The 25,090-nt window shown below is 55.5% G+C and overlaps 1 protein-coding gene across 1 annotated transcript; it reads left to right on the forward strand.

Moving 5' to 3' along the window:
* Nucleotides 1-3,483: 3,483 nt before the first annotated feature.
* On the forward strand, nucleotides 3,484-21,483 carry LOC311518876 (uncharacterized protein; the record flags this gene model as incomplete). The annotated part of the gene is made up of 16 exons (XM_084624942.1): nucleotides 3,484-3,501; nucleotides 4,034-4,218; nucleotides 5,094-5,320; nucleotides 7,573-7,690; nucleotides 9,255-9,408; nucleotides 10,379-10,539; nucleotides 11,347-11,392; nucleotides 12,810-12,949; nucleotides 13,381-13,525; nucleotides 14,115-14,272; nucleotides 14,554-14,711; nucleotides 15,391-15,559; nucleotides 17,027-17,104; nucleotides 17,956-18,859; nucleotides 19,496-19,691; nucleotides 20,720-21,483. 16 exons carry the CDS (start codon nucleotides 3,484-3,486, stop codon nucleotides 20,989-20,991), a joined length of 3,129 nt encoding a protein of 1,042 aa, XP_084481068.1. The 3' UTR covers nucleotides 20,992-21,483.
* Between the last annotated feature and the right edge of the window lie 3,607 nt (nucleotides 21,484-25,090).

A 25,090-nucleotide genomic window follows, 5' to 3' on the forward strand; every position in this document is an offset into this window, starting at 1 on the left:
CCCCCCAGAGCAACTTGGTTCACCATGCATGCAGACGGAGCAACCAGAGCAAGGTCTCCCGGGGCAGGTCAGTAGGGGCAGAGTTTTGTCACAGGAAAGCAGCTGGGTGGGGAATGATTTTTGGAGTGAATTTCAGGCTCGTGAAGTATTCCAGTCTAACAGCCCTCGACTCGGAGCCTCTGTTTAGCTACAGAACAGGTGCAGGCAAAGGCCAGCTTCCCCCCCCCCACCCCCATACACACTGCCCCCCAAATCTGCCTCAGCCCTGCCCCAAAGGAGCCCCTTCTAGGGGAGGGAGGGTTACTCAGGCGCCAAGTCCCAATTACTTTGTGGCCACTCTGCTTAGACTACTGAGGGGGCCTGTTATGGGGTTAAGGTCTGTGATGCAGACAATTGGCCATTGGGGAACTGTACTGAGGCCCACCAAACTCATTGCATATGGGGTCACCAAACAGCTGTCAGACACAGACAACTATTGGTCACCATTGATCTGAGACAGCCCCTCTCCAGTTACTCTCAGTTGGTTTCACGCTAGCCCCCCAAGTAGCAGATCAGACTGTGACCCCTCCAGTCCAGTATTCATCTCTAGACGTGGCCATTGTTGGATGCTTCAGCAAGAAGAGCAGCCTCTCCCAGGACATTGAACTGTGTGATACTGTCCCACAGGGAGCACTTTCTTCCTGACCCCAGTGAGATTCTGCCATCCTGATACACCAGGGTTAGGGGAGCAAGTGTGGAGAGGGGGATCTTCCCAGCAGTGACAGGGGCACAAGGAAACTCTTTGGGGCCGGTATGGCCTGTCCTGCTCCTGGGGGCACTGGTGCGACAGTCACGCACTTTCACCTCTTCCTGGGGCCTCACGCCAGTGGGGTCAGCCGGGCAGGCAGCTCTGCCCCTCTCGCAGATACACAGTTTGTCTGGTTTCAGAGTAACAGCCGTGTTAGTCTGTATTCGCAAAAAGAAAAGGAGTACTTGTGGCACCTTAGAGACTAACCAATTTATTTGAGCATAAGCTTTCGTGAGCTACAGCTCACTTCATCGGATGCATACCGTGGAAACTGCAGAAGACATTATATACACAGAGACCATGAAACAATACCTCCTCCCACCCCACTCTCCTGCTGGTAATAGCTTATCCAAAGTGACCACTCTCCTTTTTTTGGGGGGGGTGGTGAGAAAACCTGGATTTGTGCTGGAAATGGCCCAACTTGATTATCATACACATTGTAAGGAGAGTGATCACTTTAGATAAGCTATTACCAGCAGGGGAGTGGGGTGGAAGGAGGTATTGTTTCATGGTCTCTGTGTATATAATGTCTTCTGCAGTTTCCACAGTATGCATCCGATGAAGTGAGCTGTAGCTCACGAAAGCTTATGCTCAAATAAATTGTTTAGTCTCTAAGGTGCCACAAGTACTCCTTTTACAGTTTGTCTGGTCTCTTTCCCTGCCCAGAGTGGAGTGTGCAGGCAGGGAGCAGAACGTGGCCTAGGGGAGTGCAGCCTTTGTCACTTTCCCTGAGCAGACCCAGCCTCCGCATTGCGAACTGCCTGCACTTGCCTCCCTGGCTCACGGAGGCGATTACACAGTGTTGCTTGGACACGTCGGGCCCAGAACGGCCTGGGTTTGTTTGGAGGAGCCTGAATCTTAATATTGATACAAGGAGAGAGTCAAAGGCGTAGTGAGCTCATGTGACGGGACTGGTGTCACTGGAAGGATGGGGGGAGGGAACTCCTGGGGACACAGGAGCTCTGGGTTTGAATCTTAGCATAGGATAAGCGGAATGGACTTTGGTGTCTCTCTCTTTCTAGTCTGTGTTAGTGCCCAACACAAAATCACAGCACAGTTTGGCGTGATTGATATCCAGAACTAGAGTATCTGGAGGTGAGGGGCCCGGGCAGAGCTGTGTGTGGGGAACCCAGGGCTGGGATAGGAGGGGGGCTGCAGGTCAGGAGCGAGGGGCATGGGCAGGACTGCATGAGTAAAGTTGTCTCTGTCTGGCTCTGGTTGTTGCTGTCAGTCTCTCACTTTCCTAAGCTCTAAATACACTCCCATCACAAAAATACCAAAGCGAGGGAATGTATTTAAACATAGACCCCCCACCCCCAGAACCCCAGCTAGACACCCCCTAGAGACACTGGTTGTTTAATCAGAGTGTGGGGTACAATGATTGCTGAGTTATGTGACCCATACAGGAAAGCTGCCCTGTGGATCCATCGTTCGGCAAAATACACCATCCCACAAGGGTCTTCTATTCAAGTCCCCCAAGTGCGTGTGTGGGATAGAAGAGGAGGGGTCACTGAGTGGGGAATGGGGAATAAGTCCAGTGCTACTGGGGGGCATTGTGATCCTAGGGTGCCTCCAAATATCCCTGGACTAACTCCTTGGGCAGCTCACTGCAGAGGGCAGCCCAGCCAGAGGCACACCAGAATCATTCCAGCAGGGGCAGGAATCCAGTTCCAGTTTCTCTCTCCTCCCTGGCTGGGACCTGCACCCAGGGTACAGTCCAGAGGAGTGGGGAGATGGAAATCCAGAGCAGGGCTCTTCCCCTCCTCATTCTGCACTGGATGCTGACCAAGCCTCTAGTAACACCATCTGATCTTCATGCATCTGCCTGCCCTGGAGCACCCCAGGGAGCTCACTACGGGGAGACCTGAGCTGGGTGGATGATGTGGGCGCCCTTTGCTGCTGCAGCCATGGGCAGGGCTGGGCTCTCCAGCTGCTGCCCTGGGATCCCTGCTGGTCTCTCTCTCCTTTCAGGTCCGGGGGTGCTGGAGGAGCTGCTGACCTATGATGACCTTTTCCTAGAGTATTTCAATGCCTTCCTGGCTCTGCCTGTGAGTCCAGCTCCTCCTTCCACCTGCTCTCATTGCCTGGCTCTGCCTCCACTCACCTCAAGGGTTGGATTCTCCCCTCACTTATCCCTGTGTGACTGCAGCCATTACCTTGGGGGTTTTCCTGATTTACATCAGTGTCTGTGAGGGAAGATCCTGGCCACTAGTCTGAGAAGTGCACGGGCAGATTTACTCCGAAGGAACCCTTCTCAGTAACTCCTAGCGAGTGGGTGTTTGGAGGGGGCAGGGGCCTGATGGGGGAGAGGTAAGTGGCACTAGCATGGCACCTTCAGGGGATGGCCAGTGGTTGGGAGGCCGGGCTGTGGACAGGAGTGAGCCCTGACCTGGAGCCTCCCCAGTCCTTGGCAGGAGATCTTCCTCAGCACCCAATTAGTGCTCATCTTCATGGGGAGGGTCTGATGTGGACATGTGACCGCTGGAAACTGGGCTACACCTTTAATGTCACACAGAGCCTATTACAGTCGCTGCTGAGCTGGGCTCCGAGGCAGCCCCTTCCCTTAGACCCTGAGAGCGCAAAGGGACTGCCGAGCTGATGGAACCAGTCCCCCAGGAATTCCCCCAGCATAGGGTTGCAGAGGGCCGTGACATGGCCCATCACCACCCCACCCCAAGCAGGGATTTACCGGGGGCATGGCTGTGGGAGGCAGGGTATATGGCCAGAGCACCTGCATTCCAGCTATTCTGTGCTGCTGCAGCGCCCATAAGGGGCCATGGCAGGCACTGTACATTAAAGCAGCCCCTGAGGCAGCTCTTACTTATGCTGGGAACTGGGTTTGTCCCTAGCTGCCTTCAGAATCCAGGGAATGGGATACAAAGGTGGCATAGCTTAGAATAAGGGTCAGGAAGCAGATCAGGGGTGCGGGTCACTGGCAGAGTTGTGTGTGGGGAGCCCAGGGCTGGGATAGCAGGGGGGCTGCAGGTTGGGAGCGAGGGGCACTGGCAGAGCTGTGTGAGGGGAGCCCAGGACTGGGACAGCGGTGGGTGCAAGTCAGCAGTGAGCGGGGGAGAGGGTGCTTCTCCTCGGCACTGAACCTGCTGCCCATGCACTCAGTTTGATTCATTCAGTGTAACAGAATTAAAAGCAAACAGCTGATCCATGGAGAGGGAGCCTTCTGTGACCTGTCAGTCCCCAGCACTGTGTCTGTCTCCAGGCTGATGGGGGGCTTTGCCTTTGGTCTAGGCCTTTCCTTTGAGACTGCACTACGACCGGCTCAGGGGGCAACTGCAGGAGCTGGACAGCTTCCTCTCGGAGTCTCCCAGCCAGACGGGGATGAAGCCAAGCTCTCCTCACTATGGAGCCACTGATGCAGAGAGGGAAAGGATCCTGGGCTGGCTGAGGAGGGAGCGCTTACCCCCTTTTCAGAGGTGAGTGTGGATGTGTGTGCTCACTGCTGCTCTCTGCAGGATGGGATAAGAACTATTTCACTGTGTGTCATGGGCTCCGTAGCGCTGAGAGGTAACAGAGACTTTCCTTTAGCTATAGGCAGGGGCTCATGCTTTGGGAGCAGGGGGAGCTGGGTTCCATCCCTGCTACTGCTCAGAAGCCCTGTGCGACGGGGTGTGTGGTAGTCCCTTGGCTTGGAACACTTGCCAGCGCAGCAAGGGAGGTTGGTGTGAACTCTGGGAGATTGTCTAGCAGTCTGGGGCCTGGGGCAGGGGTGGCAGTGCAACCTATGGGGCAGGGAGAAGTAAGAGGGCTACACACACTGAGAGAGCAGCAAATGAAATGGGAACCACAGCACTCTGTGGTGAGGGCCAAAGCGAGTGCAGCAGTCCCTGCTTGGGGAGGCTGGGGCAGGAAAGTACGAACTTGGGAGAGAATCTGCTATGAAATTTTTACTTAACCCACTTTTGATCGAGCTGGTGAAGGGCAGATGGTGATGTCCTGACGAGAGCCTCACCCCTGACCTGCAGCCCCCCTGCTATCCCAGCCCTGGGCTCTTCACCCACAGCTCTGCCTCTACCCCTCACCCCTGACCTGCAGCCCCCCTGCTATCCCAGCCCTGGGCTCCCCACACACAGCTCTGCCAGTGCTCCTCACCCCTGACCTGCAGCTCCCCGCCCCTCCGGTATCCCAGCCCTGGGCTCCCTGCCCCAGCAGAATCTCTGGATTTGTTTTGTTGATGTACTGTGGTGCGTTCGATGATTGTGGGTCCTGTGTATGCCATGGGGCCATTGCTCAGCCCCTGTTTATTGGCCATCTTTGATGGCAGTGTCATTGACTGACTGTTTGGTGCTAGGACGGCCCTTTACCTGGAGTACAAGCTGGCAAAGCTGCTGATTCGTCCCCTGGATGAAGGCTACCCAGTGAGCCGGCATGAGGTTCGTGGGTACAGCCGTCAGTCTGACAGTGCCACCGTTTCCAGAATCCCCAGTCATCCATCAACAGCTGGGCTGCCCACCAGGGTTCCCAGCCTTGGGCTGTGGAGGCCTCCTAGTCAAACCCACAGCACCCCAGCCCACCTAGGTGAGTCCCCCACAGACACTCCAGGAGCATCCTTCTGTCCCTAAGGCAAGGAGAGAGGCTCCCTACAGTGACCTTCTTCCCTGTGCTAGGAAGGGAATAAGGAAGAGTACGTCTACCCTGCCATAAAAGACCCATAGGCAGGCTGCTGGGTCAACTGGCTCAGGCTGCAGGGCTATAAAATTGGCGTGGATGTTCAGGGTCAGGCTGGATCCTGGGCTCTGAGACCCCCATGAGTGGGGAGGGTCTATTTTTAGCCCCACGAGCCCAGGACAGTTGAGCTGGGCTCTGAGACTTGGTGCTGCAGGTGTTGTATAGCAGCATAGAAATACCCTAAAAGCCACCCAGCATGGTGTCTGCCCTCATCAACCCGGAAGGGCTCCATCTGCCTGCTGCTCTCCCCAGGCTGGCCAAGACCCAGGGCAGGGCTGAGACTCAAACAGAACTAAGGGACCATGGTTAAAAACCACACTCCTACCCAGGGACCCTTTTTCAAACATTGCTCAGGTATAGTTTAAAGACCAGCCTAGAGCAGGCCTACCCCACAGAACAGCGAGCAGGGCCTTCTAGGTGACACAGAAGGGAAAGTATGCCCTGACCCCACCAACTCTGTGCTCTGCACAATCACCCTCCTTGGTCCCAGGTGATCTCGCAGAACTTGTCTGCCTTTCTCTCTTCCTCCCCCAGCTCCCTCTGGTTATCTAGCACCTGCCTCCTCTCTGTTCTTCAGCACAGCCTGGCCATTCTCGGTGCGAGAGCCTCCTCCTCTGCAGCGCTGGCTGCCCCATCGGTTCTTCATCTCCTCCGAAAGTGTCTTTCAGCTGCCCCATTCTGTTATCACTCTCCTGGGTTGCTGGCCAACTAGGAAGGGCTCCTGGGAAGCTGATGATCTCACTACGTCAGGCAGGGTCTCAGAGAGCATCAGTGACACCCCACTGTTGAAAGAACCAAGGAGACTGGGCCCTCCCCACAGTCTATCTAGATCCCACCCCCATCGCTCCTGCAGGGTTAGGAATCCAGGCCACTCACTGTCTGACTACCCCATTGTGCTTGCCCATAGCCCTCCAGACTCCTCCATTCACCAACATGGAGACTCCCACCACCAGTAGCCGTTTGTCCTTGGGCATTTCCCTTTTGACTCTCTGCCCCCCTGCAGGCTGCTTCTCCAGTGTCCCTGACCAGCTGCCCTGGGGGAGCCCTGTGGAGTTCCCAGCTGCTGTGAGTCTGGGACAATCTCCCTTTGCAGAGGGGCTGAGCAGCCTGCACCTCCAAAGCCTCCTGCCTGACTCTGGCACAGGGGTGGCCAACGGTGAGATTGCTGTAGCTTGGAGAGGGTGGACGGAGGCTCTGCCAGTCGCACCCAGATGCATCCTCTTGCTTTTGCCTGAAAACCCTTTTGAGTGATGGGCCCCTGGTTTGCCTTGTACTCCAGTTTGGAGTGCCCCACACCAAGTGCTTTGCCCAGTCATGGGTGGGAAGGCACCTGCTCATTACTCTTAGATACATTCACGCAATGCCTGTCAGAGGATAAGTCTGTATTCAACCTGCTATCATCTCCTCCCTCCCCAGACTTTGAGCTTCTCAGTACTTGGATGGGAGTAGGGTGACCAGATGTCCTAATTTTATAGGGACAGTCACGATATTTGGGGTTTTGTCTTATATAGGCCCCTATTGCCCCCCATCCCAGTCCTGATTTTTCACACTTGCTGTCTGGTCACCCTAGATGAGGGGCACACAAGGACTATACGCTCGTAGTCATTAAAGATCCCAGGCAATTTTTGCGGGTGGTCGGGGTATTAGCTCTGGTGTCCGACCACGTTGCAATAGGGACAACTAAGTTTTATCTCCCGGAGTTCCCCTTGTCATTTAACTTGGGGACAGTCTTCTGTATCGCTTCTTCTGGTCCTAAGCTGCTGTGTTATGCGGCTGTTGATTGGCTGCTCCATCCCAGATGTGTTTGCATTTCTGTGGCAGGTAAAGCTGGCAACCCATGCAGCTTTTTAGAGCAAATAGCAGCTGGGTTCCCCTGCTCCCTAGGGTGCAAAGTGGATTCCACAGCTCCTGGTTTCCTGTCAAATCCCAGAGTGGGAGCCGGGATCCCAGACAGGTACAGCCCACAGGCTGCTACCTAGGGCCACTGCGGGCACTGGACAGGAGCTAGCCATGGAGGCATTTTGGCCCAGCCACCACGGGGCTGCTGTGGAGTCTAGACACGTGGACTAATTTATGACATGTCACTTGTGTCATGCTTACAGAAGGATCCGTGGATGGCTGGACCAACGCTGGTGGGTCTGAGAGATCCCTTGCTGGCCTGACCAGAGCTGCCTCTAGCTCTTCACCCACGGCAGGGCACATCAGGTACCACCCGGGCAGGTAAGGCTACAAAGGCGTTAATGCACCTCCCGGTGCTGGGGAGGAGGAGCAGGCAATGTGCAGTAACTAGGCTGAAGTAGCAGCCCTGCCAAGTGCACAGTCAGATCAAGCTGGGGGCTTGGGAATGGGCTGCAGTGAGAGTATGTGGTGGTCTGGCTCAGCACTGACTGCTCCTTCCCAAGGCTGAGAAGAAGAGACAGCTCCTCAGGGGGGCTGTGAGGAGCATGACAATATCTTGCACTTATCTAGCCCCTTTTATCCCAGAACCTCAAAGTGCATTGTGGATTTCAGCCTCCCTTTGCAAATGGGGAAACCAAGGCACGGGGAGGTTGTAATTCCCCCAAAGTGGCACAGCGTGTCTTGGGGCAGAGCCTGGCCTGGCACCCTGGTTCCCAGTGTTGTGCTTTAACATTTCACAGGCAGCCTTGTTAGCCGCCTTCTCGTGCCTGGGCGCCCTCTGCCAGTTAATGGCCCGGTGGGGGAGGGGGTGCTGTGTCATCACCACTTGGCCAGGCAGAGAGGCAGCGTGAGGGGCATGCGGAGGCGGGGTGTGGCCTAGCGCTGCGCTGTGGGGGTGGCAGACTCCCCTTGCTGAGTGATTTATGTCTGATGGGAGGGGACGGGGGTTGAGAGTGGCTCCGTGCAGCATCCTGTGTGATCTTGTGAAGCCCTCAGAGAGGGGGCCTGGTGTCGGGGGCTGGCCTGGGGGACACAGCGAGGGAAGGGATTCTCTCCCTCAGCACGTGGCTGGGCATGGATTCCAGACCGGCAGCGGGAAAGGAAGGGCTGTAGGACAGGGCTGCAGCTGCTCCGGGTCTGATCCCGGGGTCCAGTTTGGAGCATGGGGCCATCTCTGGCCTGCCATAGCGTTAGTGGGGGCTGTCACTTGGGAGCCCTCTGCCACATTCTGCCTGGGGGGGTCTGGGTGTTACGTTGTTTTGCTCTCAGGGCTGGGGGAGCGGGGGGTGGGGGGAATAACCCCAACGCCAAGCTTTCTCGGTGGCTTTCTTTCCATGCACCTTCCTGGGCCAGGTTCGAGACTGCCCTTGAGCTGCCTTTTTCTTAGCTCTGTTTCCAAACGCCCCGGAGCTGTGTGTGTCCCTGGGGGAAGCACCGTGGTGTGTCTGCTGGGGAAGTTGTGCATGTTGAGGTGTGTGGCTGCCCTGGGGTGCCCCGGGGATGCGTATGGTGTGTGCTGGGGGTGTGCGAGGTACAGGGCTGCGCTGGGGTGTTGTGTCCTGTGGCGGGAACCTCCCTATCACTGACCCCTTGTGCCTTTAGAAGGCCCCATTGTTCCCAGAGTGCTGACCCACCAGTCACCCAGCTAGCACCCAAAGGGCGTTTCCCTCTCTGGCAGGGGTTGGGGGCTCAGTGGGTGCGATGAATCAGGGGCAGGGGAAGTAGGGTGGATGTGGGGTTGGGTGCTGGTGTGGGGGCAGGATGGGATGTGCAGGGTAATTCCACTGTAGCCCTGCACACAGGTGTCCCTGTGAGTTGCCCAGGCTCTGCGCTCTGACACACCCTGTGCCCAGTGCCAGAGCAGCCCCTCTCCCTTCTCTCACAGCAGGCGCCAAGGGGAGCCGGTCTCAGGCACCAGGAAGGTGCTGCCGTTTGACCTGGACAAATCAAGTGCCTCTGAGGGAGGGGAGGAATCCTGGCTGCTCCCTGGCTTTGGCCATTCCACTCTTCAGCAGCTGAAGGAGGACGTGCTGGGGACTGTGAGTCTCATTGGACCCTGCTGAAGGATGGGGCTGAGGTGCACGTTGATGGAGATATTAGCTAGCTGCCATGCTGTCTCCCCTTCCCCTATGCCAGGTGCCGGCCTGCAGGCCCATGAGTGATTCCCGGCCCCACCCACTTCCATCTCCCCAAGCCTCACTCCTAACAGCTCCTTGTATCTCCCTTCCTCCCTCTGCCACCTCCCTCCTGTCCCTATCCATCCCCCTCCAGTCAGGAACAAGCAGCTGCCTCTCCAGTTCTGCTCCGCTCTGGACCTTGGGGCAGAAAACCTGTTCGTTGCAGCTCCCCTAGTATGTAGAACTGGGGGATTTATGGGGTTCTAGGAATAAACCTTGGCTGCAGCCTCTGCTAGAGCTGGCCACTTTCCCTCCACCGGTCTGTCCCTGGTCCTACAGCACTGGTGTCCCTGCTCTGCACTTGTAGGAATGGTCATAGGGACCCAGGTAACATAGCGAGCCGGGAACAACTGTGTGCTGATCCCAGCGCTGAGACCTCCCAGCCCCCTCTAGGCAGGAGATCATGGGGAGAATTGGGCTGGGCCTCACCACAGCAGCCAGTGAGGTACTCTTGTTTATCCCAGTGGTGAGGGAATGCCTGGCAGATAAGCCATCAGATTCCTGGCTTGTCCACCAGGAGAGGGAAGCCTAAGCAGGGTTGCAGCCATTACTCTGAGGAACTGTATTCATTCCCCTGGGTGCCAGCCCTGTGGGAGATGGGAGGGCCTCACAGCTGCAGCAGCATCTGGGCCAAGCACTGATGGTCAGGAAAGGGGCCCTGGGTGCCCCGCGTTATAAGTCTGACTGGTAGAGCAATTCCTGGAGGGGTCAGACTCTGTTAAAGGGGGAGGTGGGGACCCTCCCTGCTCTGTTCTGGGGCTGAACTCCAGCCTCCTCCCCGCATGTGCAGAACCCAGCCTCCCACTGTGCTCCCCACCCCCTTGTGTTGCAGAGGGCTGGTATGGATGGCTTCAAGGAGTTTCTCCATGGCACCCTGGGGATCCACCTCCTTCGCTTCTGGATGGACTGTGAAGATGTCATGGGGCGCACCAAGTGCTTAGAGGCCAGTGCTGCCCAGCGGGAGGCCCAGCTCCTCTGTGTCAGCCTCTGCCGGTAGGGATGGGTGTCCCAATGAACACACCCTCGTTCACACACTGGGGGAGGGGCAAGAGGGAGTGGCTTTGCTCCTGTGCCCATCCCCTTGTTTGCACACTAGTGGGCATGGCTCTGCTGTTGAGCTCATACCAGGTGGTGGCTTCACACCCTTGCTGCCCACAGGTCTGGATCTGCTCCCGCTCCAGTAGGGGCAGGTGGTACTGTGTTTCTAGCAGCCAGGTGGTGTCACTCAGACCGTAGTGTAGAGAGATTGGAGAATCCCAGCTCCAAATCCCTGTGATGAGCCCCCAAATCTCCCACCTGCGTCCGTGTAAGGAGCAGGTGAAGGCTCGAGGGAACCCCAGTCAGACAGACTCATACCAGGGACTGCAAAGACAGCATCGTCCTTGGGCCCAGCAGGGGTCAGCCCCATGCAGAATAACCAGACCCACTTTCAGGACCCCTTGGGCTCTTTAGGGTTGTGGGAGGCCTGAGGTATGAGAGAAGAGCAGCCTGTATGGGTCTGTTCCGCCTGGCAGACGTCTCTGGATGCTTGTGGCCTTGTAGCCGCTCACCATGCACCAAGTAAGACAGGGTGACAGGAGAAGCACAGAGGACCGGACACTGTCCAGGTTGTGATCCCCTCTGGGCAGAGGTGCTTGGGGATAGCTGGCTTGTCCGGTTCTCAGCTGCAGCGATCAGTGTGCTTAGGAAGTACCCTGCACATCCTGGCTCCTCTAGCACTGAGACCATGGCTGTCTGAAGCCCAGGGCCTGAGCTGCTTCAGCCTTTACTGGGGTGAAGCCATTGTTCTTTTCTTTGCAGGAACATTCAAGACACGTACAAGCTGAGCCTGTCTCTGGCTTCCCAGGTGAGTGAAGCTGCTGGGGTGCAGGTGACCACCCTTTCCCCCCCTTCCCCCCCTCGCCCCTTGCAGCCTTAGCAGACACATACGTTTGCGTTTGGCAGGTCTGTGAATCTCACACCTCAGCTGCTAGCAGAGGTGAGACAGCAGAGCCCTGGGGAACGCTCCTTGTGTGAACTGCCTCCCCCATCAGCTGCTCTGCTCCTGCCTTCCAGTGACACTGGGGTCCTGCTGCTGCCCGTTTCCCAGGGCGACTGCCCGTCCATCCATGGGGGTTGACTCTGGCCTTAATGCAGCCCGTGATCTAGATACTGAGCCCGACATCCCGGCTCTGTCTGCTGCATGGCTTGCCTCTCAAGAGCATCCAGGAGCTGGTGGCCAATGATCATTGTTAACGCAGGGTCATGACTGATTGCCCAGGCTGGAGCGGACAAAGGGTCCAGCCACACAATAGCGTATGAAGGCAGCGAGCCGGGCAGGGCTCGGGAGGGACAGAAGGAACGAGGGAGGAACAGCGCCGGCTGGAGCCAGACACAGGGAGCTCCCCCACCCACCTCACAAGCCTGCCCCTGACTGACAGCCTGAGGCACACCCTGCGCAGAGGTTGCCAGTATGGCCCTATCTGTACCAAACTGAGCCGTGGTTTGGTGGCATGGGTGGGACACTGTATGTTGAAATGAATGCTCTGTGCCCGAGTCCCTCCCCAGGTACGCAATGAGCCTCTGTCAGCTACGAGGCAGGCTCAGCAGAGTATTTTGCGCTCACTGGATACATTTATCTTCTGATGCTGAGAGAGAGAGAGAATGTGAAACCAACAGCCCCTAAGGTCCTGGCTTCTAGGGTCTGTGCTTCCTCTCAGCTGGTAGATATTGTTAACCACAAGTCCCGCAAAGGGTTAATGGCAGATGGGGGTTGGGTGACTTTCCCCTCTGTCTGTTCTCCTCTGCCCCAGCTTGGTGTAAGCTGTGCCTGCTTGGTGTGGTACTCTGTCCCTCTCCAGCAGCGGCCAGGCCAGCTAAAGATTAATGGGCCTACTACAGCCTTGGCTGTGTCTTTTACAGCAGGCAGTAGAGACTCATACATTAAGTTCAAGAGGTCCCAGGTTTGATCCCCACTGCTGACAACGCACCGAGGGGCATCAGTGTCACATTGGGATCCCCATGGAGCCGGGTGTCGGGATCTCTTCCCTGGTGTCACAAAGGCACTAGGCTGAGGACCGTGGTATTAAAGAACATTGCTGGAGCCAAGCCTAGGCAGAGAATGGAGGAAACCAAGACTGAGCCATGCTCAAGCAGGGACATGGTGGGATATTCTGACCCCAGAGCACAGTGTGGCTCAGTGAGGCCTGGTGAGGGTGGCTGGCCCAGGCAATGGTGAGTGGTGGTGTGGCTGACACGTGCTATTCTCCCCTCTCTGCTGGCAGGAGCCGAAGTGTGAGGCTCAGGGCAGCGTTGAGGCAACTTTCACTGCCTTCAGCAGGAGCCAGTATGATGCTCTGAGACGCCTGCGCGCCTACTGGGTTCCCAGGTTTCTCCTCCACTACCAGAGAACCAGACACCTCAGGTTCGTGCAATGGGATGATGTGGTAGCGGGGAGGGAAAGCTCCTCCTTTTGTAGCTGTCAGGAGGCAGGGCCTGCTGCTGTAGTGGACAAGCCACAAGAGAACTGGGAAGCTTGCTGGAGCTCTTCCCAGACTCCACAGCCCCTGTTGGCCTCACCAACTGCAGAGGCCTTGAGGAGGGAGGATCCAGTGGTTACAGCAGGGCTGAGAATCAGGACTCCTCCTTTCTATTCCTGGACCTAGTAGGGGAGTGAGATCCAGTGGTTAGAGGACTGAGATGGGGCATAGTTTCCTACTGGGGAGCTGGGTTCTCTTCCCACTGCCTTCCTGCCTGACCTCTCCCTCTGGCTCAGTCTCTCCCCTCTTAAAATGAGGAGACGGAACTGCTTGGAAAGCAGGGTGTTGTTACATATTTATTTTGACTCCATGGTAGGGCTGTCCCCACCTCAGGCTCCCAGACTAAGCCTAGGCCACCTGTGGCAACTGACTTCCTGCCTTCGCTCAAGGTGTTTGCGTCGCTTCCTGTTGTGGGTGACGGATGCATGAGCTGCACGAATAGAAGCGCAGACTGGTTCAGTGTAAGTAACGCCTCCAGGGAGCATGGTTTGGATAGTGTGTGTCTCTCCCTGCGGGCATCTTCCCAATGTGACGCAATCCAACACTGAGGCAGGTTAACAGCACATGGACACAACACCCTGCCATCCAAAATAAGGGTGGCTCTGTAATTGCCTCGTGGGAGGTGGGGCAGACAGTCACCAAGCTGGTGGCAGGGACACCACCAAAATGGTATAGGAGGCAAAGGTGGTACCAGCAGAATCACAGGCCCCCTCAACATCAGGCTAGTTTATGGGGGGGGTGGGGGGGTGAATGAATAGAGCCTGGGTGAGAAGGGCCATAAAAAAAGACAGATCTCCAGCTCTTCTGCTCCAGCTCAAGTTCTTCCTCAAGCACTTGAGATGTCCTTCTGCACTGTTAGTAGCAGCCAGCCATGCAGGATTGCGACTGGTAATGCAGCTAAGGGTTATTCTGTGTGGTTCCTCTTCTCTAATTGGGGATCTGTCTCTGGCCAGGGCCTGAGGCAGCTCTCTGTCACCTTTGGAGAGCCAGCAGTGAGGGTCAGAATGAATATAGCATTGAAAACCTCTTCTTGCTGTCCATCCGATGCAGCTTCCGCGCTCCGGTGCAAGCTGGCAAGGGAGGATTGCATCAGCTCAGCAGCCAGACCTCCCATGGAATCTCCCTGACACACCGCTGACCTCCCACCTCCTCCAAGCACTAATGTATGATCCTGGGGCTGGGGGGAGCTTTCTTCACTACCTGACCAGGTTAGTCTCTCTCTCCTGTCCCTATCCTTTTCAGCCACCTGACTGAGCTGGGGAATCCCTAGGAATGTAGACTTTGCTGCTGTGTTACCTCCAGCTGCGACAGAGAGTTGATGCATCAGAGACAAATGTTGGCTTAGGGTAGTTTTCTCCAGAGGCCACCATACAGCCTTGTACAAGCCAGCTGGGCTCTATCCCTGCTGGCTGCTCCAGAGGAGACGGGACTAATTCACTGTTCACACTCCCCCAGGCTGATGCCCATTCTTTCCCTGCTTACCCTCCAGGTTTGAGGATGCTCAGAAGGTCCATAACTTCCAGCTGTGGCAAGCGCTGGAGGAGCACCAGGCTGCTTGGGAGTGGCAGGCAGACCAGCTCCAGCCCCACCGCTCAGCCTGGCAGATCTTCCACATGTATTTGGTGCACGGTGCGCCATATGATGTCGGTGAGCTCCACACCATATGCATTCAGTGGCCAAATCGACTTGGCGCTGGGTTCAACTGTGGCTGGGTGTGCGTGAGGATCCCGGGCTGAATCCCAGAGACCAATGAGCAAAATTATTGGTGCTAGAGAACATAAGTGAGTGGGAGTGTAATACCAGAAAACATTCAGGGGTCTAGAGGGACAGTCTGAGTCTGAACCTGCAGCCACCCAAAATGGATTTGAGGTTGGAAAGCAAGTTGCCCCCCTCCTCCAGCTGCTAAATAACCCATTTTCCATGGGCCCGGTGACAGAAGGTCTAGAATGGGAGCAATAGCCCAGTGAATTCCCAAAGCCAGAGAAGCAGCCCATCCTCTGGGAGAGGAGTCGCTACCACAGCCCATCTCAGTTGTAGGGACACATGGGAGGCACTGGCTGGTGTATAGGGTCCGGGGAGAGTATCTAGTTTCCTGCTCAAGTAGACTTACTGCACCACTTTCTTCCGTAAATGGCAGCTGGGGACCAACACACTGCCTCGTGGGGAGATTTCCTTGGACTCCTCTGGAGAACCAATGCAAAGGGGTGCACTGAAGGAGGGTTCGTGTCCAGTGGCTGCATGTTACTTACTTCTCTGCCCCAGCGAACTTGCCTTTGAAGATGGAGTCCAAGGCCAACGCTCCGCTCTGCTTTTCTTCTCCCGGCAGGGCTCAGCTCCGATCTGCCACATTACATCCAGCAGCTCCAGGAGATGCTCATCTCCAGCAACCAACCTCTGGAGCCTTTGGCCTTGGAACCAGTGGCTCAGCATGTGCTCGCTGTTCTCTGTGAGGCCTGGCTCCACTACCTCCGCCATGAGATAGCCACCTTCCTGGAGTGAGTCCCAAGAACCCCTGGGTCCTCTTCTTTGGTTTCCAGACACGGGTGTAAAGCACTGGCAGGCAAGGGGGAGAGAAGTGGTTTATAGGGGAATTCAGTTCTTGCTTTATCCATGGACACATAGCTGAGACAGCTCCCTAACTGCACCCAGTGAAGGGCTTTACTCCTCCTCTCCAGACAGTTTGGCTCCTTGCAGCCTCAAATAAAATGCTGGCAGTCCTGGATTCAAGCCTTCTACAGTAGGTGCTGTTGTCAGACGCCACCGGTGTAGTGCTCCGCTCTATCCAATGTTGCTAACAGTCGGCTGCGTGCGTGTTCCCTCTGTGCGCTGCCCTGGCTCTGCGCAGATAGCAGACACAGCAGATCCCGAGAGAACCCCCAATGACCACAGACTTCGATAAGGTACGAAGGCACTTGGCCAGGTTTATAGTCAAATGAAGCACAGTAATAATTCCCCACAGACCCTATAGGACATACTATGAATATGTGCTCCCTGACAATGGACCGGCTCAGTCAGTGGCGGGACACGCCACTGCCCCCTAGGCCAGACAAAGACACTGCCCCAGGGATGAATTCTTATACACAGGTACAAACAAGTTACGCATCACTCCTGATGTACTGAAGTGCAACCCCTCTACATAACAAGGTACAACCCCTTTACGTAGCCAGGTGCCGCCTCTCTCCTTGTACATGTTGGTTCGAACAAAACAATTCTATCCATTATATTACCCTTTTACCCCTGTCTTTGGGATGGGTCAGCCTGTTGCTTGTTATGTGTGTGGAAATGTGCAAGTATCGGAGTGTTCTGATAGCTAGTGTCCAGTACCTTTTAGGTATGTATCTTCTTGCAGCATCAGCCCTTTCCTTGCCAGCTTCTGTGAGCAGGGCCTGCCTCTGGCTCACAGCTTAACTTTGCTTTGTTTGCAAAGTCTTGACTAAATTACTTTAGTTCAGGCCTTAGGCCTCATACCGGGCCTCTGATACCAAGGGTTTATGTTTCAGGGCCTCATCTTACTACAGGTGCTCCTGCATCATCTTCTGGAGCACGTCCTGCTGGGAGAAGATCAGACTGGACTAATCTAGGAGCTCCCCCTTGCCCCAAAGCCAGTGCTCACCCACTACCGTCTTGCACATGGCCTGCTGAAAGTACCTGTGAGCTCTCCCCACAGCCAGTGCTCCTGCTCCTCTCCCTACAGCCCCTTCTTCTGGCCAGGACTGGAGCAGCTGGGAACTGCTTGCTAGCCAGCGCTCCTGCTCCACTCCTGACAGCACCTCCACTTGAGAGTGGAGCAGCTAAATGAAGGATTGGCCGGAGTATTTCATTCACTTCTAGCTTTGGGCTGCAGCTTGAGAGAATTCTTTCCAACCAGCGAGTGCGCATCGCAAAAATCTTTTAAACTCTGCTTCTAAGCGAGACAGCTGCCCACTTGGCTCATTTGCTCTGTGCCACCCTCTTTCTTGCAGGTACTGCGTCCCAGCCTCTTACTTGGAAGTGCAGGATGTCAGGAGCAAAGACAGTAGAATAAAGCAGAGAAGAGACAGGTACTTCTTTGTCTGAACTCAGCAAAGGGGACACAGTTGCTTGGGATTCAGGCTGGCAAACACCGCTTTGTGAGAGCTCCAAAAGGAAGTCAGGTGTCCAGGTGGACATTTGGATTCCCAGAGGTGTTACCAAGCTGATGAATCATTTTCACAGCTAAAATGCCAGCCTCTTTAATCAAGTCCCTGCTGCCCACTGTCCCCACTATGTTTATGTAGCCTCTACTGCATGTGCCTAGTTAAGAACATGTACTCTGGGGATGATATTTGCACTATAAAGCCCTGATGCCCAGAGGAGAATGCAGGCTGCTATATTGATAATGATCTTCTGTTTAGATCTTATCCCTCTTTTGCAAAAGGACCCAAATCACTTCACAGAACTCTCATTCTGAGAATCACTGTGCCCTCCACTGGCATGCAGCTGTACCTGGGGTGGATTAAAGCAGCTATTTCCCCACCACATAAACACTGCAGAGGACATGAAGAACACAGCGTCCCACTGCAGAGGGAAGTTAGGAGGCAGGATACAATTTCCTGCCCTGGAAGAGGGTTAGGACAATCCCTCAGTCTCATGGGATCTACACTGACCATAAGTGGTCAGACCCTGAAAAACATCTCCAACAGCACAGCAACCACCAGCATCACGCGAGGACATAGGGAAAGCACAGACTTGGTGTAGGTACTCCCTCAAAACCACCATCACTGCTTTTTGGTTTCACTGGGTGTGGAGGGGGGAAGGAAGGGTCTCCCATCTAAGTACAGAGCAGGCATGATGCTGCTCAGCTTATGAGATCCAACAAGATCATAGCCTGATGTGCTATGGCTGTATTGAGAACCTGTTTGCATCCTTGCAGGGCCAGGAAGAAGAAGGAAAATACTGGCTTTCATGCCCAGAAAGGCAGAGAACAGCAGAGGAGGTGGGGGAAGAAAGCAGCAGCCAAGCCGCAGGGCTCAGGCCACACTGGCCTGGCAAGCGGGGAAGGGTCAGTGACGCCCCAGCGTGCCCTGGAACTGCTCAACAACAAGGTGGTTTTCAAAGCCTATAGAAAGGCGGCTCAGGAAATGCAAGATGCAGGGCTCCAGACGGTGCTAGGGCTGTTGGAGAAGCTGGAGCGGTGCCGGGCAGCCCCAGAGGGCAGGAAGCGGCTGAGCTGTGTGCTGAAGCTCCTGGACCTCTTTGAAGGGGCTGGGCCGCTGAGCCCTCATCTCCCCAGGGAGCTGAGGAAGAGACTGAGGACAGAGGTGGGCCAGGGAGCAGTAAGCGACTCAAGCGTGGAAGAAATCCAAGCTGCCTTGTATGCGCACATTGCTCCGGCCTTTGAGAGCTTCTGGGCTGAGGTGAGCAAGGGGCTGGACAGGCACGGAGTACAGCCTTCCCGGATCCAAGATGAGGGCTGGCCCAAGCTTCAGCCGCTCCTGCATTTGCTGGCTGCCAAGGTGGCCCTCAAGCATCTAAGGACCAGGAAAGCTGCCGGGGGGTTAGCAGCTACAGCCCAGCCCAGCCAGGAAGACAAGGCCTCCTTCTGCCAATTTCTCAGGGCTGCTGCTGAAGGCTGGCCCACCCTGGAGAGGCTGCACTTCCTCAAACACCTGCAGGTCCATGGTCCCCCTGTGCTGGAGCACGGCCTGCACTTCCACCTGGAGGTGCAGAAGTTCAAGAACGCCCATCATGCCATGCCGGACAGGGCTCTCCTGAGGAAGAAGGTGCAGGTGATCCGCAACTGCTTCCTTGTCTCCCAGCTGGAGCCCCGCCTGCAGGTAGGCCTCATGCTCGGACACAAGAGTAGGGACGGGGCAAACAGACTGTCAGGCAGGCCTAGGGCAAGAGAGGAGGAGCTGGGTCTGAAGTATTAGCTGTGCATTGATATTTAACACAGGAGTTCTGCAAAACAGAGTGGTGGGTGTGTAACCTCTGTGGGCTCCCACTGAAATCAGGGACAGCAGGACTGGGCGTCAATGGCCATATTTAATGCTGTAAGAGGGAACAGGCTAGTTCCCAATTTCCTCCCCCACCCAAAAAATTCCAAGATGATGAAATACAGTGATCAACCCCAACGTAATCCCCAAGCCAACTTCAGCCCAGGCTAGCTCCCACCCCGTCCCCAGCTCAGCCCCCCCATACCCGAAGCCTGTCCTCAGCTCACCTGGTCTGGAAAACGCCCTCCACAGCAGCACCTGGTAGCACTGGGGCTGAGAGAGCCCAGCATCAGCCTGTGCAGAATGAGAGGCCAAACTTGCGTAGAAGCAGCTGGGATATCTAGCAGATCCCTGCCCCCACCCCCCGTGGCCTTACGCTGTTGAAGCGAGGGAGGGGGAAAGGTTTTTGCAGCTGGTAACATGGAGACTTGCTCCCTTGCCCCAAGCCCCTGAGTGTGTTTGTGGCTTGCTCCCTAGGTAGTGGTGGAGGCTGAGAAGTTGGCGAGAGCTGTCCGGGCAGCTGAGCAGGCCCTCCAGCAGGATGCCCCAGCACCGCCTCCCAGCCTGTTCGATGAGCTGAGGGACTCAGTCTTCAGCACCCTACTGCCGTACTGGGCTGGGTTCCGAAAGGCCTGGCTGAAGCAGTCGCTTGAGAGCGTCCAGAGAGCCCCGGGTACGTTCATCACCCTGAGTCCATGTCGGACTGTAGAGTCCAAGCCCATGGTGCAGCTCTGGCCCCAGGAAAGGGCACCCCCCAGGGCTCATCTTTGTGTCTCTCTTGTCCCTTGTGTGGACCGATAAAATGCTGAGGCTGGTAGGGCCTTTCACCCCTAGGAATTGCAGAAGGGTGGTCCTGCCCTCAGGGATAAATTCCCCATGGGACTGCCTTGTAGAATGGAGTATTTCTTGCCCCGCCAGGCTTTTGCCACCATTTCGTGCAGGCTAAGTGCCTGCTCTACCAACACCAGTAAACATCTGCAGGGACGATGCTGTGCTGAGAGATTTCTCCTCCACACTGGCCAGCTGCTCCAGGCGCAAAACTGCCCTTTCAAAACACTGAGCCGCAGAAGTCCTTTGGCAGCACTTAAGCTGTTTCCTTGAGCTGGGGCAGAGAGAACTGTCCCTCCAAGGGCTCAGTGTCAGATCCATTACTCTTCCCAGAGCCCTTTTCATCCAAAAAGCTTTACAGACAATGTAGAGACAAAAGTCAGCGCTACTTAAGTGTGGCCAACACGGGGTGGGCCACAGCAGTCATGCTGCCCCAGTCACTACACAAGGGGAAGTGAAGTATCACGCGTCCAGAGGAAACCACGGGGACTAAAGAGCAGCAGAACATAAATTACCAGAGTTGATTTGATCACAACACCGGGGGACCCTCCTGCCTGTGGGGAAAAGTGCAAGGGGCTCTCTCAAGACAAGAAATCAAGACCTTAGCGTTACATCTAGCACCGTGCTAGGGCATTGGCTCAGTACAGGCTTTTAGGGAGCGTTCTCCCCGCCCCCTTGAATCATCCTGAACTTCCCTTTGGGGGAATCCAATCCAAATATTGACCGCACGGGATCTTTAGCTTGGGCTCCACAATCCCAGGTGGTGGTGGTGGTGGGGGGGGGGGGGAAGGGCAGGGAATGGAGTCCTGGGATGCGTGTGGAGAGAAAAATGAGAAATCAGACCCTTTCTTGTGACTGTTTCTCCCTCTGCAGTGCTGAGAGCCCAGCAGCTCCTACAGCAGAGACGGGCCCTGTTTGAGCGGTCCCAGGGCCCACCACAAACATTCCAACTGTCTCCTCTGCAGCAGCATGCAAACGTGAAGGGGAGCAAGCAGCAGGGCGGCTTCACTTACACCTTCTCCATCAGCAGGGGCATTGCCCTGAAGGTCAGTGTGCAGGTCTGCACACCCACCCCTAAAGAGAGCAGGGGCAGCCAACAAAGGGTCTCAGCTGGCTGTAAACTCAGACTCAAAACTCAGCCCTGAGGTGTTTAATCTACGAAATGCTCCTGCCAGCAGCCTGGCGACTTCAGTAAGACACAAAGGGGCTCAGCCTGGTGTTCCTGCTGGTAGCACCCAAGCTACTCCTCCCACCCACACGCCAGTACAGGAAGGAGGTGGTGTTTGCAGCAGCTATTCATATAGCAACACCCACAACAAACAGCCCCTTGAATGGCTGGAGCCTCTTTTGTCCTTATACTAACATCCCTCCCCGCTGTCCAACACAGCCACTTCTGGGTTGGAACCCAGCAGCTGTTGAACAGCAGACAGTAACAACACACTACAGCCTAGGGCAGGAAGCGACCTACACAAACCCAATGTCCCCCCTCTCCTCCAGCTGGTTACAGGGCCTTTCTGCTCCTGTAACCATACATAGTTGGATATTACAACTCCCTCTCTTTACTCAGGCCTCCAGCAGAGAAGATATGGGCAACCGCACTTCTGTGTTTGGAAATGGCAAGAGGTCAGCATGAGTTCAGCTTCCTCACCTTCCCAAGGTGCCGGTGCTGCTCTGACCAGGACAGAAAGCGCTCTAGCCTACAGCACCCAATGTAGAGCCATAACGCTGGCAACACGAGTCGCAGCTAGAGGTGGCTGGTGTGCTGCAAAATCAAGCTCTGAGCTGTTTTTAAACACAGGGAAGGCAAACAGGCAACAGCTAGGAGACACATCTGGGAAGTGACCCTATGCTGTATGGTGGCATGGTAAAGCAAGGCTCGGGCACCCTGCTGGAAATTCAAGGTCCCTTGGCACCGAGAGAAAACCTGGGAGTCTTGGCCTAAGTCCCTCTCTCATTAAGGAGGGTTTCAATTACCCAGACTGGACACAAGCTCTTGCTGAACCCAGAAGAGCGGAGGCAGCTGCCTGCATTCTCAGTGCTGCTGAAGTAGCTGAATCAGTGCCCTGAGGAGCACGAAAGGCACCAGATCTGCTCTCTCCCTCCACAAAAAGACCAACGCCCCCCTTGCCAGCATTTCCATCTCCTGCTCAAAGGACCAGGTTAACATCAATCACATGATAGTGAAAAGTCCTCGTAGGAAGAGTCCTTGTAGAGTGGCTGGGAGCCGAGATCACAGTGGGCTATCTGTGTGATGTTAAGGGTTGAGCCTCACATGGAGTTTCCAGGTCTGAGAGCTGCAGCCACCGGGGCAATTCCAGCCTAAGCTTTGAGACAGACATGGGTGGGCTGCTTATCTGACATAACAGGTCGATTCTGTATTCTCATTCAGACCCTCCCCTCTCTGCCTCCAGTCTGGAGGCAGCTGGGCAGAACAAGGTGCTTGCTCTTCCTCCCTCCCAGAGTGAACAGCCCACCCACGCTCTTACAGCACACGTGACGCTAAAGAGAAGGCAAGGCAGCCCTTTGCCCAGAGCAGGGTCATACGCCAGGTGCAGCAGGGCAGGGCTGGAGGGTTTGTTAACCAGGGGTGGAGTTCAAAGGATGTGGTGTCATAGCTCATGCTACAGCTATGCATTTGGCTCTTATTTTGTGGCACTAGCCTGTGTCCCTATTAAAAATGACTGAGTTGATCATCAGGTGAGGGACTGAGTTCCAGGCCCATGAGAGCCGCTCTACAAACTCAAGGCTCTTGGGCCAAAGTGGGGTAGCGGCCAGTGCCAGAGGATGGTGCAACAGTACTGGCAGCTGGGCAGCGCTGGCTGTGGGATTCCACCACTGCCTGCACGGCAGTCAGCTCAGATCCTGACATGGGACATTCACTCACACTGTGCCTGCTGCAGCCTCATGACCTCCTGGCTAGCCTTAACCACTGAACTCTTGCCCCCTTGTGTGCATTCAAAGTGCTGCTAACATCAGCTTCCCAGCTCATCGCCCACCTCGGGCTCCCCCTGCTCCACGGCATCGAACATGAGCTACTTACCTTTCTGTCTCTTCACAACTTAGCCCCAGCTGCTCTTGTAATTCCTCCTGCTGCCGAGATGCTGCTTTTGCTCTGCCAGCATTCCCTGATTACACTGCCCAGTCGCTTTGGCCTCGATTCACAAAGGGACTTAGGCACCTAAGTCTGGGTTGAGGCCCCAAGCCCCAGTTTTAGGCGATTCACAGAACTGGCAAACCCTCTCAGTGCCATGTTTCTGATGTAAAAGTTCCTGTGTTGACAGTGTTTGAGGCTTTGGGCATGTGCACCGCTGCGTCGCTGTAGGGGTCTGGATGCCTGGCTCCTGCCTACGCCCCATGGGGGGGGGAGGAGTAGGAGTTTGGCCAAATGTATGGGGCCTGAGCCATAGGCATGCTCAGAGGCTGCCTACCAGTTGGGCCGCTCAGGCACACACAAGTCAGCCAGGGGGAGTGGCCCTCCTACATCACTCTTTTAGCCCAGTGATTAGGGTGCTCACCTGGGCTGCGGGAGAGCACCCGTTTCAAGCCCCTCCCTCCACTTGAGGGGGAGAAGGGATTTGAACTGGAGCCTTGTCATCTCTCGGGACGTACTCTAACCACCGGGCTATGGGATAGTCCCATGTGAGGCTCCCTGAATCTCTCCCATTGAGGCTGTTTCACTGTGGATAAATAATTAGTCATTTGAGCCAGGGAGACAGAGAGCACACACATGTCCAACAATTAGGGCACTCACCTAAGATGGGGCAGATCCCAGTTCAAATCCTCGGGGGGACTTTAACTGGGGGTCTCCCATGTTAGAATCCGAACCACTGGGCTAAAAGTTATGAAAGAGGCCCTCCTCCCCGCCCAGCCTCTTGCAGAAGTGGCATAGGTGCCTAACTCCAAAGAGGGTTCCTGGCTAAGAACGCTGGCAGAGATACACACCTCCCTGCCTGGACCTAGGCGCCTGTCTCTGTGAGAGGAGCAGGGCTTAGCACATCCTCTGCTGGTCGGCAGCTCCCTGCCTACCATGCTGGCTTTTGGGAAATGCAGTCTAAAGCGCCGGTCTCGCCCCAGGCACTGTGTAGGTGCTAAACTCAGGCTTTGTGACTTGCAACATGGTTCTGTGATTTTCTAGGCCCTAACAGGTAGGTGCTGTAACACTCAGTGTTGCAACACCAAAGTACCTTTGTGCATCCAGGCTTTCCCTCATCCCACCCTTTATGCATGGGGAAATTCCCCCTAAAATCCATGCCACCACTACCTCATCCTTCAAGCTCCTGCTGTGATGCCTCCCAAACCCTAGCAGCTGATAAGACCAGGCCAGGGGTGAGCTACCTCTACTGCTTACAGCAATTTCACTGTTTACCCTATCAGTCCTACCCTCCCCACACCTTTTGCATCTTGGTATAAACCAAGTTTTGCAAGGCCTTTGGGGCAGGGAGTGTCTTCGCTTTAGATCGACATAGCCTGGGGCAGGGGCTCTAGGCACTGCTGTAATACACATAATAATGAGGTTTAAATTACCCAGGTTGTGTGAATTTGTGGAGTTGTATATGCTATTAGTGCTCATAAAAATCAACCAATCCTTTAAAAGCCCAGTGCAGCCTGGGCCTTGCTATCTCCTGCTACAGGGAGTTCCACAGGTTGTTTCTATGTTGGTACAGCCATGACATTAGCACCAGTGCAACAGTGTTTGCTGCCCAGGATGTTCTGGGAAACATGTTCCTGACTCTCTATAGACACCCCCCCCCATGGCTGAGTTGGCTGTTGGTATGCAAATAAGGGCCAGGGCTGAACGTGACAAACCAGAGGAGCAGGACACCAGCCCTGAGAAGGGAAGAGAGGTGGAGGGAGGAGGAGGTGTAATGGGATGCACACAAAGCAAACTGACTGAATAGCCAGAACACATTCCGAACACGGATATCTCCAGGGCTGCAGGATGAGCTCCCCCGGGGAAGGGCTGCAAACCTCACCACCTAGACACAGCCCAAGCTACACAGCACTGGCTGGGCAGACAGTGAGCTAGAGGACTTTCCCAGTCTAGTTTCTGTACTGCATGGCTCCCCTCGCTGTGAGATGGGGACCATGCTATTACACTACCAGCCCTGGTGGAGTGTGTCCTTGACCCACACGTTGAAGGTGAACAGCACTGCTAGGAGAAGAGTTAAAGCAGCTGCTGAGGGTAGGGTTTGCAGGAACAGACTCCCATGAGGCCTTGCTGCACTGAAAGGAAACTGCAGCTCA

The sequence above is a fragment of the Lepidochelys olivacea genome (assembly GCF_965140295.1).
Source record: "Lepidochelys olivacea isolate rLepOli2 genome assembly, chromosome: 3".
In the NCBI taxonomy this organism is placed as follows: domain Eukaryota; kingdom Metazoa; phylum Chordata; order Testudines; family Cheloniidae; genus Lepidochelys; species Lepidochelys olivacea.